At 44.8% G+C, this 19,741-nt stretch overlaps 1 protein-coding gene across 1 annotated transcript in view; it reads right to left on the reverse strand.

Annotated features, from left to right (window-relative positions):
• CFAP69 (cilia and flagella associated protein 69) overlaps nt 1–19,741 on the reverse strand; it is a 630,939-nt gene that overhangs the window by 160,514 nt on the left and 450,684 nt on the right. The window contains exons 15-18 of the mRNA XM_085631353.1: nt 15,750–15,868; nt 3,315–3,396; nt 1,553–1,742; nt 200–337 (exon numbers count right to left, since the gene is read on the reverse strand). Of these exons, the coding sequence (XP_085487479.1) occupies nt 200–337; nt 1,553–1,742; nt 3,315–3,396; nt 15,750–15,868 (529 nt within the window). The remainder of the gene's footprint in view (nt 1–199; nt 338–1,552; nt 1,743–3,314; nt 3,397–15,749; nt 15,869–19,741) is intronic.

A 19,741-nucleotide genomic window follows, 5' to 3' on the forward strand; every position in this document is an offset into this window, starting at 1 on the left:
AGTAGATCGAGTTGATATGGACAGATTATTTTGGGTGCTACATTCTGCTACACACCCAAGGTTACCACAATGAAAAGTATTAACATAGAATCCCAAAAATAATACTCAATTTATGGAAATTTGCCACTCAATAATTCATTACTTAATATGTGACAAACATTACTTGTGATAATAGCAACTGAAACAATAACCCACTTACCTAATTTGCAAAATACAGAATATATTTTCGCCCTCATGTTTTCAGCAACATCCATGATAGCACTGCTTGGACAATTTGCAGGCATTGGAATTACTCCCTGTTCTTCTTGGAGAATGCCAACTAAAGGTTTCTTTGTATCTGCGCAAAAAACATAAATTAAGAACTTTATTTCATAACAAAAAGATGAATACTACATTTTAAATTTCTTGAAAATTAAAGTACTTAAGCAAAGAACGGCCTACATAATCCCTGACCCCCACAATTATCAGCTATCAAAATATCATGACATTTAAGATGTTACATATGATATGCAAACAACATTATAAACAGTAGTGCAATTGATAAGGAAGCACAGTTCCTGGGAATCTCAAGTGATCTGACTGTGGAACTCAAAGCTTGACTCATCTACTAAAGCATTCTAATAGACCTCCCTGAGTTAAATTTAGTCACTGAAGGATATTGTGAGAATTACATGAAATGAATGAGAGTCCAACGAGGCATCCCAGCTTAAGGGTGACTTGCCCCTCCTCTCTTCCTGGCCTTCTTCCTGAAGTGAAGGAGGTGGTTTGTGTATAACCGATGCCAGTGACCCAATAAGATTTATCACCAGTTAAGTTGTGGAAGATGTCTGGGTCATAGCCTCGTTTTACTCAAGATGATAAGCTGGTACATACCTGTGCTTGTAAAAACATATCAGTGCAACTTACATTTTTTGTCATGGCAGAGAGTTAATGTGCCTAAAATATGCAACCAATATGCCAATTAACAACGCATGGATCTCCGTTAGAGACCACATTTCCACTTTTGGATTCGTGTAAGGACATCTTTCTCCACAGAAAGCAGTAAATAAACTGCAAGAAGCATCACCACCCATTGCAGCTACTGCATTGAACATAATGGAGTGTTTCTTCTTACTAAATCACACTTTATATAAACTTATCAATAAGCTTTGGGCCTTTGTCATAGAAGTTGAGTTTGAGAGGTCAATATCTGGGGTTAATACTATGTGCACACGGGCATGTTCCTCTGATATATGGATGAAAGTAAAATTAATATGTAGTTACTCTGGCACTCCTTTCTAAAGTGTACTCATCTACACCATGGAGCCCCACATAAACTGACAAAAATAATGTTATTTGTTGGTCTGGGTTCTTAGTTTTAAAATTGTGAGGCGATGCACTGAGGATTGGTAAATTCATTGATAGATAAAGTTTTATGATGAGGATAAGGTGCTTCATTAAAGCATGTAAGTGTTGTAAAAGACAAAAGAAATACACCTGAAAGCATAAATTGGAGGAATTATGAACAAAATCATGAGAATTATACCCAGTTCTTTATGTTTGGGAAACTCACCTATAATCCTATTTTCATTGTGACGAACACCTAATAAATCCTCTTCTTGTCTCCAAAGTTGAACTAAAAGGTTTGCTGTGGTCTGGTTTTTATTTCCTCGCCAGGTGTTGAGGTGGGAAATTGTTTTTGGGTTGTCACAAAATTCTACCAGGATCCCAAGAATTACATTGTTCATGTTACTCTGGTTTAGCTTTGAAAGAAATAACAAAAAGAGAATTTTGTTAGCGGATGAATTGCCTAAATGGCCATTTTGTGAAATTTACAACAAAGAATCTTGAGAGATTTTTGTTCATCTGTCGAATTTCCATTTACCTAGAGATTCCAGATTTTGCCTGACATCTGTGGTCCAATTATGCACAGGCTGTAATGGTGCTCTACTTTACCTGACCGCTGTCCAAAGCAACACACATGATTCATGGATTACAAATTTACATTGCTGTTAACTTCTTCAGCTGAGTTTGAACAGATAAAACCAATATAAAGTTACAACCACTTGAATATTTTTAACTAGCCGTGACAAGCTTTGAAGAGTGACTTGATTTTTTTGGCCATTCTATGAAACAAATGTACTTGTGTACATTCATTTAATTGTGGTGCTGATTTTCGGTGAGCAAAGTGAAAGGTTTTTCATTAGTGTTAATACTATTGGTTTGGTTTCACACAATTTCTTGTTTTGTGTTTGTTGTCGCTTATTTCTTGGAGTACCAGGGTGTGAATGGCTCTGGTTTTGTGAAGCTTAATTGATGAAAATGCATCCATGTTAGCTTTCAGGGTGGTGTTGAGTACATTGAAGATTGTGTTGTCATTGGTTGTGAATTTGGTCGAAGTTGCAAAGATACATCATCAGTTTGTGATGAGTGTCAATAGAGAAAGAATTTATGTAGTAGAAATTGTTTTCACATTTACGTTTGACCACAGTAGATGTGTTGTATATGATGGAGGAAAATGTTTGTTAAGAGGTCAGTCCACAGCGACAGTGGGGCAAGGCAATGGAATGAGAGCATGGAGAAGACCAGCTTTAAGGTGGTTTCTTGGGTGTGGGTTGGTCAGGTGAGATGTTTATTAACGCTCAAGGTACTAAAGCAGGCACTAAACATTATGTTCATTTTATCAGTGGACGACTCACTGGGGAGGTAAAAGTCACCAAAAAAGATGTTGCTGTTACAAATAAAGAAATGATGAAGGTGGAGCGTGTGAAGATTTTGATAAGCTCCAGTGGGCTGCAGCTAAGATTGTATGTGACTATCTCAGAAGGTGGGGGGAAGACAGATAAGAAGGTCCTGGGAGATTAGAGTTGTAGATTCCCAGCCATTGTAAAGCCAGGGAGCCATATGAATGATAAGACGGTATCCTCATGTCTTGTGGGTGTGGGGGATATGTTGAATGCTGCAGCCTGTGAGAGTTAAACGTTAGTTCCTGTGACAAAGATGCATGAATACAGTATGTGTTGATGGTGTAGGTCAGCAGTGTACTGGATATTTTTATGAGGGTCTTGTATAGCACAAATCATCGCAAACAAGAGCTCACATATGTTGTTCAATTTGAACTGTTATCTTGCATCTTGGACTGAACTAAATTAATGCTTTTAATATTGCAGATACGCTAAGAACAGTAACGTGTTCAGTGCCTTCCTAAGTTGTTTAAGTTGTAACTTAAAATAACAGCTTTCCAGTGCTTGGTAACTGAAGCAGATACATACCTGAACTTCACTTAGCCATTAAAATGTTGTATAATCTGTTGATGTTTGACACTGTACACCTACCGACAGTAAATCCAGAAGGATGAAAATGCCTTCTTTTTCCAGAAAGTAGTCTTCTGCAGTGTAGCATCCTATAACACAGCACCTTCAAAAATAAACATGATATTACTATTCTAAAACAATATCGATAACTTCTTTATAAAGGACAACTCTAAGGTTTGTTGAGCTGTGGCTTAACCTTATGGGGCCGTATTACATAAAGTGCCCAGGGGCGCAACGGACTTTTGCGCCCGCTTTGTGCGCCCCAGCGAACTTTGGTATTACAGAAGCGGGCTACAGATGCTAGTGCGGCCACTTCTGTAATACCAATAGCGCTGGTGCACATAAAGCACCAGCGCTATCTTCAAGGGGGCGCTCCCTCATTTGCATTGCATGCTCCACGCAAATAAGGGAATCCCTTTACCTCTGGGCCCGCACCGTATTACCAATGTGAGAGCAGAGGCAAAGAAGCCCTCAGGAGGCGCACTGAGTGCGCCATCTAAAAGGTGGCGTACTGTCAGTGCTTCCCCTGATGGCAGCCCTCTAGTGGGGGGATAGGGAGTTCTATTGACCCCCCTGACATCCTCTTGCAGGCAGGTGCAGTCACTGACTTTTAAAAAATGCAGGCAGGTTGCCGCCTGCACTGTGAAAATACGGAGTGTCTGTAAAGCAGCCACTCTATTTTTCACAGGAATGTGCTGCCCCCAGGGCAGCAAGAGTTCGTGGCTGCCCTGGGGGCAGCGCATTCATGGTAGTAGGGCGCATTTTCACTATTTGCACCGGGCGCACCTTTTTAAAGATGCGCCAGGCGCAAACACTGAAAATGAGCATTTACCATAATACGGCCCATGGTTTCCTTCATGTGTATACTTTTTCAACATCACTGAAAGGGACTTCAGAATTGCTGTTAAAGCTCTCTTTTACTCTTGCATCTGGATCGTGCAATGTCCTACTACAAGGCTTCCCGGATTCCACATTGCCCTTCTGTAAGAGCATCCACCATGCCACAGCACCTCTCATCAAGGGAATGAAGTAATGTGACCAAATTACCCCACTCTAATGGAGCGTAACTGACTCGCATTGTCACCCTGCACCACCTTCAAAACCAGCTTCATTATCCCCTGCCTTTCTGGAGGACATGTTCACCACCTCCGAGATCTCTCAGCACAATCGCAGCCAGGACACCATCAAACTGTAGGTCAAGTACAAAAAATACACTTCTCAATATGTGGATCGGGATCTGGAACAAAATCTCTTTATCCATCAGACCCTCCAAAGTCCTGCTCCAATTAAGGAATATGATGAGGTCACACCTCTTTAAGAACACTACTTCACGAAAAGGTAAAAATTCATCTCCACTCTCAGAACAAGTTTCCCTGACAGTCACTCATTAGCTGTATTCCTGTCACTGGCCCTGTACACCTTCAGTGCCTCTTGGCTAAGTTTGTGCTAAACAAACTCTACGTAGATAACCATATACTGCCTGACAGTCCAACATAGCACAAACATAATCCATTTGGACATTCCATGCAGGCCACTAGTTAAGCCTCTCCTGCTGCTTGCCACGTACACACATTCTTCAGTTCTTTATGCGCGACTGCTGGGCCGATTTGTAACGATTTGAAAATTTCAATTATCATAGTTAATACACTTCCTAAGAAAAGGGCATGCATACATGCTGCTACAATTGCATTAGAGGATGACGTTTAAAATGTTACTCTGCAGAGAAGGCTCGTCTTTCAAATTGTAGGATCACATGCAATGCTTTGTGATCAAATTTAGGCTGCAATGAAAGGAAACGTAGGAATACTGCACTGCGTTCATGAAAGATTCCAAGCGTTTTGCGTTTAGTTAAAATCTCCAATGTTTTGGTTACAAATTAAATCCCAGGGTAAAATGTACACAAATTAAACCAATGGATTTGTTTCTTTAAGAACCATGCACATATAATGTATTAATTACGAAATGTGGTCACTTACCAAACACTATCCAGAGTGCTGAGAAGGAGGACACTTGCCAAACACTATCCAGAGTGGGAGTGTTGAGAATGTGGACACTTACCAAACACTATCCAGAGTGCGGATAATGAGGACACTTACCAAACACTATCCAGAGTGCCAGGAATGAGGACACTTACCAAACAAATTCAGTGTGCCGGTCATGAGGACACTCACCAAACACTATCCAGCGTGCCGAGAAAGAGGACACTCACCAAACAAATCCAGAGTGCCGATCATGAGGACACTCACCAAACACTATCCAGAATGCTGAGAATGAGAACACTTGCCAAACACTAACCACAGTGCAGAGAATGAGGACACTTGCCAAACACTAACCACAGTGCAGAGAATGAGGACACTTGCTCAACACTATCCAGCGTGCCGAGAACAAGGACACTTGTCAAACACTATCCAGGGTGCTGAGAATGAGGACACTTGCCAAACACAATCCAGAGTGGTGGGAATGAGAACATTTTCCAAACACAATCCAGAGTGCCAATAATGAGAGCACTTGCCAAACACTATCCAGCGTGCCGAGAAAGAGGACACTCACCAAACACTATCCAGAGTGCCAGGAATGAGGACACTTACCAAACAAATTCAGAGTGCCGGTCATGAGGACACTCACCAAACACTATCCAGCGTGCCGAGAAAGAGGACACTCACCAAACACTATCCAGAGTGCCGATAATGAGGACACTTACCAAACACTATCCAGAGTGCTAGGAATGAGGACACTTACCAAACAAATTCAGAGTGCCGGTCATGAGGACACTCACCAAACACTATCCAGCGTGCCGAGAAAGAGGACACTCACCAAACACTATCCAGAGTGCCGATAATGATGACACTTACCAAACAAATCCAGAGTGCCGATCATGAGGACACTCACCAAACACTATCCAGAATGCTGAGAATGAGAACACTTGCCAAACACTAACCACAGTGCAGAGAATGAGGACACTTGCCAAACACTAACCACAGTGCAGAGAATGAGGACACTTGCTCAACACTATCCAGCGTGCCGAGAACAGGACACTTGTCAAACACTATCCAGGGTGCTGAGAATGAGGACACTTGCCAAACACAATCCAGAGTGGTGGGAATGAGAACATTTTCCAAACACAATCCAGAGTGCCGAGAATGGGGACAATTGTCAAACACTATCCAGAGTGCCGAGAATGAGGACTCTTGCCAAACACTATCCAGGGTGCTGAGAATGAGAACACTTTCCAAACACTATCCAGAGTGCCGAGAATGAGGACTCTTGCCAAACACTATCCAGGATGCTGAGAATGAGAACACTTTCCAAACACTATCCAGAGTGCCGATAATGATGACACTTACCAAACAAATCCAGAGTGCCGATCATGAGGACACTCACCAAACACTATCCAGAATGCTGAGAATGAGAACACTTGCCAAACACTAACCACAGTGCAGAGAATGGGGACACTTGTCAAACACTATCCAGCGTGCCGAGAATGGGGACACTTGTCAAACACTATCCAGCGTGCCGAGAATGGGGACACTTGTCAAACACTATCCAGAGTGCCAATAATGAGAGCACTTGCCAAACACTATCCAGCGTGCCGAGAATGGGGACACTTGTCAAACACTATCCAGCGTGCCGAGAATGGGGACACTTGTCAAACACTATCCAGAGTGCAGAGAATGAGAACACTTTCCAAACACAATCCAGAGTGCCGAGAATGGGGACACTTGTCAAACACTATCCAGAGTGCCGAGAATGAGGACTCTTGCCAAACACTATCCAGGATGCTGAGAATGAGAACACTTTCCAAACACTATCCAGAGTGCCAATAATGAGAGCACTTGCCAAACACTATCCAGCGTGCCGAGAATGGGGACACTTGTCAAACACTATCCAGCGTGCCGAGAATGGGGACACTTGTCAAACACTATCCAGAGTGCAGAGAATGAGAACACTTTCCAAACACAATCCAGAGTGCCGAGAATGGGGACACTTGTCAAACACTATTCAGAGTGCCGAGAATGAGGACACTTGTCAAACACTATCCAGAGCGCCAATAATGAGAGCACTTGCCAAACACTATCCAGCGTGCCGAGAATGGGGACACTTGTCAAACACTATCCAGCGTGCCGAGAATGGGGCCACTTGTCAAACACTATCCAGAGTGCAGAGAATGAGAACACTTTCCAAACACAATCCAGAGTGCCGAGAATGGGGACACTTGTCAAACACTATCCAGAGTGCCGAGAATGAGGACTCTTGCCAAACACTATCCAGGATGCTGAGAATGAGAACACTTTCCAAACACTATCCAGAGTGCCAATAATGAGAGCACTTGCCAAACACTATCCAGCGTGCCGAGAATGGGGACACTTGTCAAACACTATCCAGCGTGCCGAGAATGGGGACACTTGTCAAACACTATCCAGAGTGCAGAGAATGAGAACACTTTCCAAACACAATCCAGAGTGCCGAGAATGGGGCCACTTGTCAAACACTATCCAGAGTGCAGAGAATGAGAACACTTTCCAAACACTATCCAGAGTGCCGAGAATGAGGACTCTTGCCAAACACTATCCAGGATGCTGAGAATGAGAACACTTTCCAAACACTATCCAGAGTGCCGATAATGATGACACTTACCAAACAAATCCAGAGTGCCGATCATGAGGACACTCACCAAACACTATCCAGAATGCTGAGAATGAGAACACTTGCCAAACACTAACCACAGTGCAGAGAATGAGAACACTTTCCAAACACAATCCAGAGTGCCGAGAATGGGGACACTTGTCAAACACTATCCAGAGTGCCGAGAATGGGGACACTTGTCAAACACTATCCAGAGTGCCAATAATGAGAGCACTTGCCAAACACTATCCAGCGTGCCGAGAATGGGGACACTTGTCAAACACTATCCAGCGTGCCGAGAATGGGGACACTTGTCAAACACTATCCAGAGTGCAGAGAATGAGAACACTTTCCAAACACAATCCAGAGTGCCGAGAATGGGGACACTTGTCAAACACTATCCAGAGTGCCGAGAATGAGGACTCTTGCCAAACACTATCCAGGATGCTGAGAATGAGAACACTTTCCAAACACTATCCAGAGTGCCAATAATGAGAGCACTTGCCAAACACTATCCAGCGTGCCGAGAATGGGGACACTTGTCAAACACTATCCAGCGTGCCGAGAATGGGGACACTTGTCAAACACTATCCAGAGTGCAGAGAATGAGAACACTTTCCAAACACAATCCAGAGTGCCGAGAATGGGGACACTTGTCAAACACTATTCAGAGTGCCGAGAATGAGGACACTTGTCAAACACTATCCAGAGCGCCAATAATGAGAGCACTTGCCAAACACTATCCAGCGTGCCGAGAATGGGGACACTTGTCAAACACTATCCAGCGTGCCGAGAATGGGGCCACTTGTCAAACACTATCCAGAGTGCAGAGAATGAGAACACTTTCCAAACACAATCCAGAGTGCCGAGAACGGGGACACTTGTCAAACACTATCCAGAGTGCCGAGAATGAGGACTCTTGCCAAACACTATCCAGAGTGGCGAGAATGTGGACACTTGCGAAACATTATTCAGAGTGCCAATAATGAGGACACTTGCCTAACACCATCCAGAGTGGGAGTGCTGAGAATAAGGACACTTGCCAAACACTATCCAAAGTGCCAAGAATGAGGACAATTGCCAAACACTATCCAGAGAGCCAGGAATGAGGACACTTACCAAACAAATCCAGAGCGCCGATAATGAGGACGCTTACCAAACACTATCCAGCGTGCCGAGAAAGAGTACACTTACTAAACACTATCCAGAGAGCCAAACACTATCCAGCGTGCCAATAATGAGGACACTTGCCTAACACCATCCAGAATGCCAGTGCTGATAATGAGGACACTTGCCAAACACTATCCAGAGTGCTGATAATGAGGACACTTACCAAACAATATCCAGAGTGCCAGGAATGAGGACACTTACCAAACAAATTCAGAGTGCCGGTCATGAGGACACTCACCAAACACTATCCAGCGTGCCAAGAAAGAGGACACTCACCAAACACTATCCAGAGTGCCGATAATGATGACACTTACCAAACAAATCCAGAGTGCCGATCATGAGGACACTCACCAAACACTATCCAGAATGCTGAGAATGAGAACACTTGCCAAACACTAACCACAGTGCAGAGAATGAGGACACTTGCCAAACACTAACCACAGTGCAGAGAATGAGGACACTTGCCAAACACTAACCACAGTGCAGAGAATGAGGACACTTGCTCAACACTATCCAGCGTGCCGAGAACAGGACACTTGTCAAACACTATCCAGGGTGCTGAGAATGAGGACACTTGCGAAACACAATCCAGAGTGGTGGGAATGAGAACATTTTCCAAACACAATCCAGAGTGCCAATAATGAGAGCACTTGCCAAACACTATCCAGCGTGCCGAGAATGACGACACTTGCCAAACACTATCCAGAGTGCCGGGAATGAGGACTCTTGCCAAACACTATCCAGAGTGCAGAGAATGAGAACACTTTCCAAACACAATCCAGAGTGCCGAGAATGGGGACAATTGTCAAACACTATCCAGAGTGCCGAGAATGAGGACTCTTGCCAAACACTATCCAGAGTGCAGAGAATGAGAACACTTTCCAAACACAATCCAGAGTGCCGAGAATGGGGACACTTGTCAAACACTATCCAGAGTGCCGAGAATGAGGACTCTTGCCAAACACTATCCAGAGTGCTGAGAATGAGAACACTTTCCAAACACTATCCAGAGTGCAGAGAATGAGGACTCTTGCCAAACACTATCCAGGGTGCTGAGAATGAGAACACTTTCCAAACACTATCCAGAGTGCCGAGAATGAGGACTCTTGCCAAACACTATCCAGGATGCTGAGAATGAGAACACTTTCCAAACACTATCCAGAGTGCCAATAATGAGAGCACTTGCCAAACACTATCCAGCGTGCCGAGAATGGGGAGACTTGTCAAACACTATCCAGCATGCCGAGAATGGGGACACTTGTCAAACACTATCCAGAGTGCAGAGAATGAGAACACTTTCCAAACACAATCCAGAGTGCCGAGAATGGGGACACTTGTCAAACACTATCCAGAGTGCCGAGAATGGGGACACTTGTCAAACACTATCCAGAGTGCCAATAATGAGAGCACTTGCCAAACACTATCCAGCGTGCCGAGAATGGGGACACTTGTCAAACACTATCCAGCGTGCCGAGAATGGGGACACTTGTCAAACACTATCCAGAGTACAGAGAATGAGAACACTTTCCAAACACAATCCAGAGTGCCGAGAATGGGGACACTTGTCAAACACTATCCAGAGTGCCGAGAATGAGGACTCTTGCCAAACACTATCCAGGATGCTGAGAATGAGAACACTTTCCAAACACTATCCAGAGTGCCAATAATGAGAGCACTTGCCAAACACTATCCAGCGTGCCGAGAATGGGGACACTTGTCAAACACTATCCAGCGTGCCGAGAATGGGGACACTTGTCAAACACTATCCAGAGTGCAGAGAATGAGAACACTTTCCAAACACAATCCAGAGTGCCGAGAATGGGGACACTTGTCAAACACTATCCAGAGTGCCGAGAATGAGGACACTTGTCAAACACTATCCAGAGTGCCAATAATGAGAGCACTTGCCAAACACTATCCAGCGTGCCGAGAATGGGGACACTTGTCAAACACTATCCAGCGTGCCGAGAATGGGGCCACTTGTCAAACACTATCCAGAGTGCAGAGAATGAGAACACTTTCCAAACACAATCCAGAGTGCCGAGAACGGGGACACTTGTCAAACACTATCCAGAGTGCCGAGAATGAGGACTCTTGCCAAACACTATCCAGAGTGCAGAGAATGAGAACACTTTCCAAACACAATCCAGAGTGCCGAGAATGGGGACACTTGTCAAACACTATCCAGAGTGCCGAGAATGAGGACTCTTGCCAAACACTATCCAGGGTGCTGAGAATGAGAACACTTTCCAAACACTATCCAGAGTGCAGAGAATGAGGACTCTTGCCAAACACTATCCAGGGTGCTGAGAATGAGAACACTTTCCAAACACTATCCAGAGTGCCGAGAATGAGGACTCTTGCCAAACACTATCCAGGGTGCTGAGAATGAGAACACTTTCCAAACACTATCCAGAGTGCAGAGAATGAGGACTCTTGCCAAACACTATCCAGGGTGCTGAGAATGAGAACACTTTCCAAACACTATCCAGAGTGCCGAGAATGAGGACTCTTGCCAAACACTATCCAGGATGCTGAGAATGAGAACACTTTCCAAACACTATCCAGAGTGCCAATAATGAGAGCACTTGCCAAACACTATCCAGCGTGCCGAGAATGGGGACACTTGTCAAACACTATCCAGCGTGCCGAGAATGGGGACACTTGTCAAACACTATCCAGAGTGCAGAGAATGAGAACACTTTCCAAACACAATCCAGAGTGCCGAGAATGGGGACACTTGTCAAACACTATCCAGAGTGCCGAGAATGGGGACACTTGTCAAACACTATCCAGAGTGCCAATAATGAGAGCACTTGCCAAACACTATCCAGCGTGCCGAGAATGGGGACACTTGTCAAACACTATCCAGCGTGCCGAGAATGGGGACACTTGTCAAACACTATCCAGAGTGCAGAGAATGAGAACACTTTCCAAACACAATCCAGAGTGCCGAGAATGGGGACACTTGTCAAACACTATCCAGAGTGCCGAGAATGAGGACTCTTGCCAAACACTATCCAGGATGCTGAGAATGAGAACACTTTCCAAACACTATCCAGAGTGCCAATAATGAGAGCACTTGCCAAACACTATCCAGCGTGCCGAGAATGGGGACACTTGTCAAACACTATCCAGCGTGCCGAGAATGGGGACACTTGTCAAACACTATCCAGAGTGCAGAGAATGAGAACACTTTCCAAACACAATCCAGAGTGCCGAGAATGGGGACACTTGTCAAACACTATCCAGAGTGCCGAGAATGAGGACACTTGTCAAACACTATCCAGAGTGCCAATAATGAGAGCACTTGCCAAACACTATCCAGCGTGCCGAGAATGGGGACACTTGTCAAACACTATCCAGCGTGCCGAGAATGGGGCCACTTGTCAAACACTATCCAGAGTGCAGAGAATGAGAACACTTTCCAAACACAATCCAGAGTGCCGAGAACAGGGACACTTGTCAAACACTATCCAGAGTGCCGAGAATGAGGACTCTTGCCAAACACTATCCAGAGTGGCGAGAATGTGGACACTTGCGAAACATTATTCAGAGTGCCAATAATGAGGACACTTGCCTAACACCATCCAGAGTGGGAGTGCTGAGAATAAGGACACTTGCCAAACACTATCCAAAGTGCCAAGTATGAGGACAATTGCCAAACACTATCCAGAGAGCCAGGAATGAGGACACTTACCAAACAAATCCAGAGCGCCGATAATGAGGATGCTTACCAAACACTATACAGCGTGCCGAGAAAGAGTACACTTACTAAACACTATCCAGAGTGCCAAACACTATCCAGCGTGCCAATAATGAGGACACTTGCCTAACACCATCCAGAATGCCAGTGCTGAGAATGAGGACACTTGCCAAACACTATCCAGAGTGCTGATAATGAGGACACTTACCAAACACTATCCAGAGTGCCAGGAATGAGGACACTTACCAAACAAATTCAGAGTGCCGGTCATGAGGACACTCACCAAACACTATCCAGCGTGCCAAGAAAGAGGACACTCACCAAACACTATCCAGAGTGCCGATAATGATGACACTTACCAAACAAATCCAGAGTGCCGATCATGAGGACACTCACCAAACACTATCCAGAATGCTGAGAATTAGAACACTTGCCAAACACTAACCACAGTGCAGAGAATGAGGACACTTGCCAAACACTAACCACAGTGCAGAGAATGAGGACACTTAACAAACACTAACCACAGTGCAGAGAATGAGGACACTTGCTCAACACTATCCAGCGTGCCGAGAACAGGACACTTGTCAAACACTATCCAGGGTGCTGAGAATGAGGACACTTGCCAAACACAATCCAGAGTGGTGGGAATGAGAACATTTTCCAAACACAATCCAGAGTGCCAATAATGAGAGCACTTGCCAAACACTATCCAGCGTGCCGAGAATGACGACACTTGCCAAACACTATCCAGAGTGCCGAGAATGAGGACTCTTGCCAAACACTATCCAGAGTGCAGAGAATGAGAACACTTTCCAAACACAATCCAGAGTGCCGAGAATGGGGACAATTGTCAAACACTATCCAGAGTGCCGAGAATGAGGACTCTTGCCAAACACTATCCAGAGTGCAGAGAATGAGAACACTTTCCAAACACAATCCAGAGTGCCGAGAATGGGGACACTTGTCAAACACTATCCAGAGTGCCGAGAATGAGGACTCTTGCCAAACACTATCCAGGGTGCTGAGAATGAGAACACTTTCCAAACACTATCCAGAGTGCAGAGAATGAGGACTCTTGCCAAACACTATCCAGGGTGCTGAGAATGAGAACACTTTCCAAACACTATCCAGAGTGCCGAGAATGAGGACTCTTGCCAAACACTATCCAGGATGCTGAGAATGAGAACACTTTCCAAACACTATCCAGAGTGCCAATAATGAGAGCACTTGCCAAACACTATCCAGCGTGCCGAGAATGGGGACACTTGTCAAACACTATCCAGCGTGCCGAGAATGGGGACACTTGTCAAACACTATCCAGAGTGCAGAGAATGAGAACACTTTCCAAACACAATCCGGAGTGCCGAGAATGGGGACACTTGTCAAACACTATCCAGAGTGCCGAGAATGGGGACACTTGTCAAACACTATCCAGAGTGCCGAGAATGGGGACACTTGTCAAACACTATCCAGCGTGCCGAGAATGGGGACACTTGTCAAACACTATCCAGCGTGCCGAGAATGGGGACACTTGTCAAACACTATCCAGAGTGCAGAGAATGAGAACACTTTCCAAACACAATCCAGAGTGCCGAGAATGGGGACACTTGTCAAACACTATCCAGAGTGCCGAGAATGAGGATTCTTGCCAAACACTATCCAGGATGCTGAGAATGAGAACACTTTCCAAACACTATCCAGAGTGCCAATAATGAGAGCACTTGCCAAACACTATCCAGCGTGCCCAGAATGGGGACACTTGTCAAACACTATCCAGCGTGCCGAGAATGGGGACACTTGTCAAACACTATCCAGAGTGCAGAGAATGAGAACACTTTCCAAACACAATCCAGAGTGCCGAGAATGGGGACACTTGTCAAACACTATCCAGAGTGCCGAGAATGAGGACACTTGTCAAACACTATCCAGAGTGCCAATAATGAGAGCACTTGCCAAACACTATCCAGCGTGCCGAGAATGGGGACACTTGTCAAACACTATCCAGCGTGCCGAGAATGGGGCCACTTGTCAAACACTATCCAGAGTGCAGAGAATGAGAACACTTTCCAAACACAATCCAGAATGCCGAGAATGGGGACACTTGTCAAACACTATCCAGAGTGCCGAGAATGAGGACTCTTGCCAAACACTATCCAGAGTGGCGAGAATGTGGACACTTGCGAAACATTATTCAGAGTGCCAATAATGAGGACACTTGCCTAACACCATCCAGAGTGGGAGTGCTGAGAATGAGGACACTTGCCAAACACTATCCAAAGTGCCAAGAATGAGGACAATTGCCAAACACTATCCAGAGAGCCAGGAATGAGGACACTTACCAAACAAATCCAGAGCGGCGATAATGAGGACGCTTACCAAACACTATCCAGCGTGCCGAGGAAGAGTACACTTACCAAACACTATCCAGAGTGCCAAACACTATCCAGCGTGCCAATAATGAGGACACTTGCCTAACACCATCCAGAATGCCAGTGCTGAGAATGAGGACACTTGCCAAACACTATCAAGAGTGCCAAGAATGAGGACAGTTGCCAAACACTATCCAGAGAGCCAGGAATGAGGGCACTTACCAAACAAATCCAGAGCGCCGATAATGAGGACGCTTACCAAACACTATCCAGCGTGCCGAGAAAGAGGACACTTACTAAACACTATCCAGAGTGCCAAACACTATCCAGCGTGCCGAGAATGAGGACACTTGCCTAACACCATCCAGAGTGCCAGTGCTGAGAATGAGGACACTTGCCAAACACTATCCATAATGTCAAGAAGGAGGACAGTTGCCAAACACTATCCAGAGTGGCAAGAATATGGACACTTACCTAACACTATCCAGAGTGCCGAGAATGAGGACACTTGACATACTCTATCCAGAGTGCCAATAATGAGGACACTTACCAAACACTATCCAGCGTGCTAAGAATGAGGACACTTACCACACACTATCCAGAGTGCTGAGAATGAGTCTATTATGACCGATTCCGCTGTAGAACTTGTTGGGATCCATCCTCAATAGCAGAAGAAGCAGGTCTACTCCTTCAGTACCAAACAGCTCCTATAGAGGAATAATTGTTTTTGCACATATCTCATTGTGGGGAGAAATCGCATTTAAAACTTACAGACATAAAACCACTGGTATCAAAACACAGAAGTTATACCTTCAAACACTTAGGGCCTCATTACATGGTTCTCGGATTTGGGTTTGTTAACTCTTTCCACACAATCCTATCACTGGATTTACCGTTAAAGTTAACAAGGATTACTGGCCACACTAAAAGTAGGTGACTACTCAAAATGAGGGCCGTAACCTACTTGCAAGAAACATTCTTGTGACACGTCTGCTGTCTGCTTCAGAAAATGTGGGTATCATGAGTTCCACAAGAAGGGATTTCGATAGACTCGTGACTGTAATTAAAAAGATTTGCTTCACTTTGTCGTTCACTAAAGAGAGGAAGAACAACAAGGGTTCCTCCTGTATACCAAATACACCTTTTCTAAAGAAAATCAGGTGAAGTACTGAATATAATTTTGTGAGTAGGGGAGAGTAATTTAAACAGTTTTTTTGTCCATTTACATAATAATCTCTGATATCTAGTGGCTGTTTCCTTTTCGCCAAAGTAGATCGTAGATACCCCCTCAAAATGCCCCCGCAATAAAGCTGCACCGTGCACGTGCCCAAAGGATACAGTAGGGCCGCATACCTGGCACAGCAGGTTCCCACTCCATTTACATTTTCAAGTGAAAATAAAAATCTCGGGTGCCTAGTAGGGGGTTTCACCCAACCTGTTGGGCAGATTGAAGGTAAACATCCCATCTTCATTCCCTAGGGCTGAAATAACGGTTTCATTTTTCCCAATTGCTGACAGCTTTGGCTTGTGCCGGGGAGGGAGAAAGGCCCTCCATTCAAAAACACAGTTGATTTATTGTTTGATTCCTGCTCAGGGATGCCCCCTGTAGCAATCCTTGGGCAGGAATCCACTGAGGAGAGGTAATGCTGAAAAGGTGAGAATCTCCCCTTTCCAATGACACCTTATGCTTTGGGGGCTTACATCACAGTCCCAATAGCTAGGCAACCACACGTTATGTTTCACTCTGGCACCCTTCTCATTAGGAGCTTTTAGTAATAAGTGGAAAGACATTGTGGAAGACATTACTGACCTGAGTATGGCATGCCCCAGTTTGCCAACGAGCTTATGAAAAAATTAACACATTTTTTTATAATCTGTCCAGGTTATGATGTAAAAGGAGGGAGAGAGAGAGAGAGGAAGAGAGAGAGAGAGAGAGAGAGAGATAGAGTGCGTGTGTGTGTGTGTGTTTTCTTTTGGCCCCGTACAATGTACCAACACTTAAAATGCATCGTGGTTAACTAATCTTTTGGTTTATTTTGTGCTGGACTGCTACATTTTATGTATTATGGCTTCGTTGTATAGAATATTGAAAAGTCTTCTGTTCTAAAATGATGAGACTTTGAAAGAACTATAACGAGTTTTTTGAAGTGACATCAAAGGCAGAGAAGGGTGATACTGCTGCAGAGTTAAGATTTTTGTTTTTCATCCCGAGGGTGAAAGAAAAGATGGAGAGCCCATTAGGGACCTTTCTCAGCACCTGCATTTTAGAACTGCCGGTGCTAATCACGGCAGGACCCGGGCCCACTTAAAGTCATGGCTTTTACATAAATGACACAGAGAGCGTTGTGCAACCCTGATAAGCCACACACATCACATCCAAGTTATGAATATAAAAAATACCCAGATTTAAGAGACATATGCAAATCATGGGCACTTAAATTTTGGGGATGCTTCAAACAAAACAGCTCAACTCTGTTATGGAGCTCAATAGAGCCCTAGGAAGTGATAGTATCAGCTTCTAGCCAGTGCTTTAAATGGAACTATAGAAGTGCAGGTACTCACTATTTAGTGTACCTGTTTGCTCCTGAGAAGTGCTGATACTTCCCCATTAAATGTATTGCAGCACTGCTGAGGAGAGCTGGTACTCTCCCTTTCAAATTACAGAAGTGCAGGCACTCAGTACCGGACAGAAACCTGTCCATTTAAAGCACAGCTTGTAGCACACAACTATGCTGAATGAGACCATCCTGGATTTAAAGTGCCCTTACTATATTGGGCGCCACATTTTTAATAACTAGTCAAATGTTATGTGGGTGAACTTTGTAACTACACCAAGTTATGGAAATATGTATTTTTTCTTAAAACTGCCTTGTCAAAAATCAAAAGGATACTTAAGTCTGTGAAGCAAACTTAACATTTGATTAAAAAATCACCGCCATTTACAGCAACTTCAACCCACAACTGGACTCGATGGTCCTCGCCTAACGCCTTCCGATCTTATCCAAAAACCCAAAGCTATTTACATGACCCATCATCACCCCAGAATAATCCGACCACCACCATGAAGTCTATCCACTCAGGGGCTACATCGGACACCTGCGCCTACCTGCATACTCCAGAGGGCTGCAATCTATCAGCGCCATGCTCACACCCATTCTGAAAGCCTCCACCTCATCCGAGACATGGCTGCTCTCATCCTCCTGGACCTCACCTCAGCATTGGACACGGTCTATCATCCCATCCTCATCCAACGCCTACATGACTTGACATCCAAGGGAATTCACTTTGATGAATCTGCTGCTCCTGACTGGAAGGACTCAGTCAGTCAGTCGATGACCGAATCTACGGAGTTCTGCAAGGATGCTCCATCATCCCAACCCTCTTTAACCCATGCATGATCGTCTACCCAGCATCATTCTCGTAACATCAATATCCTCTTATACACCGAAGATACACAACTTATTCTGTCCCTCACAGACAAGACACCTAGTACCAGGATCAAGTTCAATACCTGCATGACTTAAATTGCCCACTTGATGAAGCCCAACTGTCTAAAGCTGAACACCGACATGACCAAAATCGTGATCTTTGAGAAGAGCACATCCCTGTGAGACTCCACCTGGTGGCCAACAGAGCTAGAACTAACCCCCACCACCCAAGCCAAGAACCTCTGGATTATCACCAGCAAACACAACATGACCACCCAAGTCAATGCTGTCACCGTCTCATGCTTCCATACTTTGAAGATGCTCAGGAAGATTTTCAAATTGCTCCCAAACAGCACCCCGAAAACCACCACACATGCCCTTGTCACAAGCAACCTGGAATATGCAACACCCTCTGCTAGGATCAACAAAAAGTCACCAGAAGGATTCAGACCATTCAGAACTTGCCAGCTAGAATCAACATCAACCTCCCACGCTGAACTCACTTTTACGCCTGAATGAGCTCCACTGGCTACCCCTAACACAAATGAGCACAATTCAAACTCCTCACCCACACTTTCAAGGCACTACATAACACTGTTCCAGTATACCTCAACAATCTCATCTGCTTTCACAAGCTTTCCAGATACCTCCACAAGTACAGACTCCTACTTGCACACATACCACGCATACGGAAAACCAGATGAGGGGGTCAAGCCATCTCCTACACCACTCCTAAAGGGTGGAACAGCCTGGCGCTACACAAAAGAGCCTCCTTCTCGCTTCTTGAATTCCGCAAGAATCTGAAAACCTAGCTTTTTTGAGTAGTCACACTAGGCCCTACATTTGGCTAGACTCACACCTGCGCAGTGCTAGGATACCCTCCCGAGTGACAGAGCGCTCTACAAATCTGCATTACATAACAAACAGCTCAATGATCCTGTTAGACCTGGCCTCCTTGGCGTGGTTCCTCCTAACTTTTTGCCTTCAGACTTCCTTTTTTGCTGTCATTAGGATTCTGCACACTTTAGCACTGTCAGCCAGAGCTAAAGTGATTGTGCTCTTTGCCTAAAAGATGGTAAAATTGGCTTAACCCCAACTGGCACATTTAATTTACTTATAAGTCCGTAGTAACGCGCACCACAGGTGCCCAGG

This window comes from Triturus cristatus, chromosome 10, assembly GCF_964204655.1.
Source record: "Triturus cristatus chromosome 10, aTriCri1.1, whole genome shotgun sequence".
Lineage (NCBI taxonomy): Eukaryota > Metazoa > Chordata > Amphibia > Caudata > Salamandridae > Triturus > Triturus cristatus.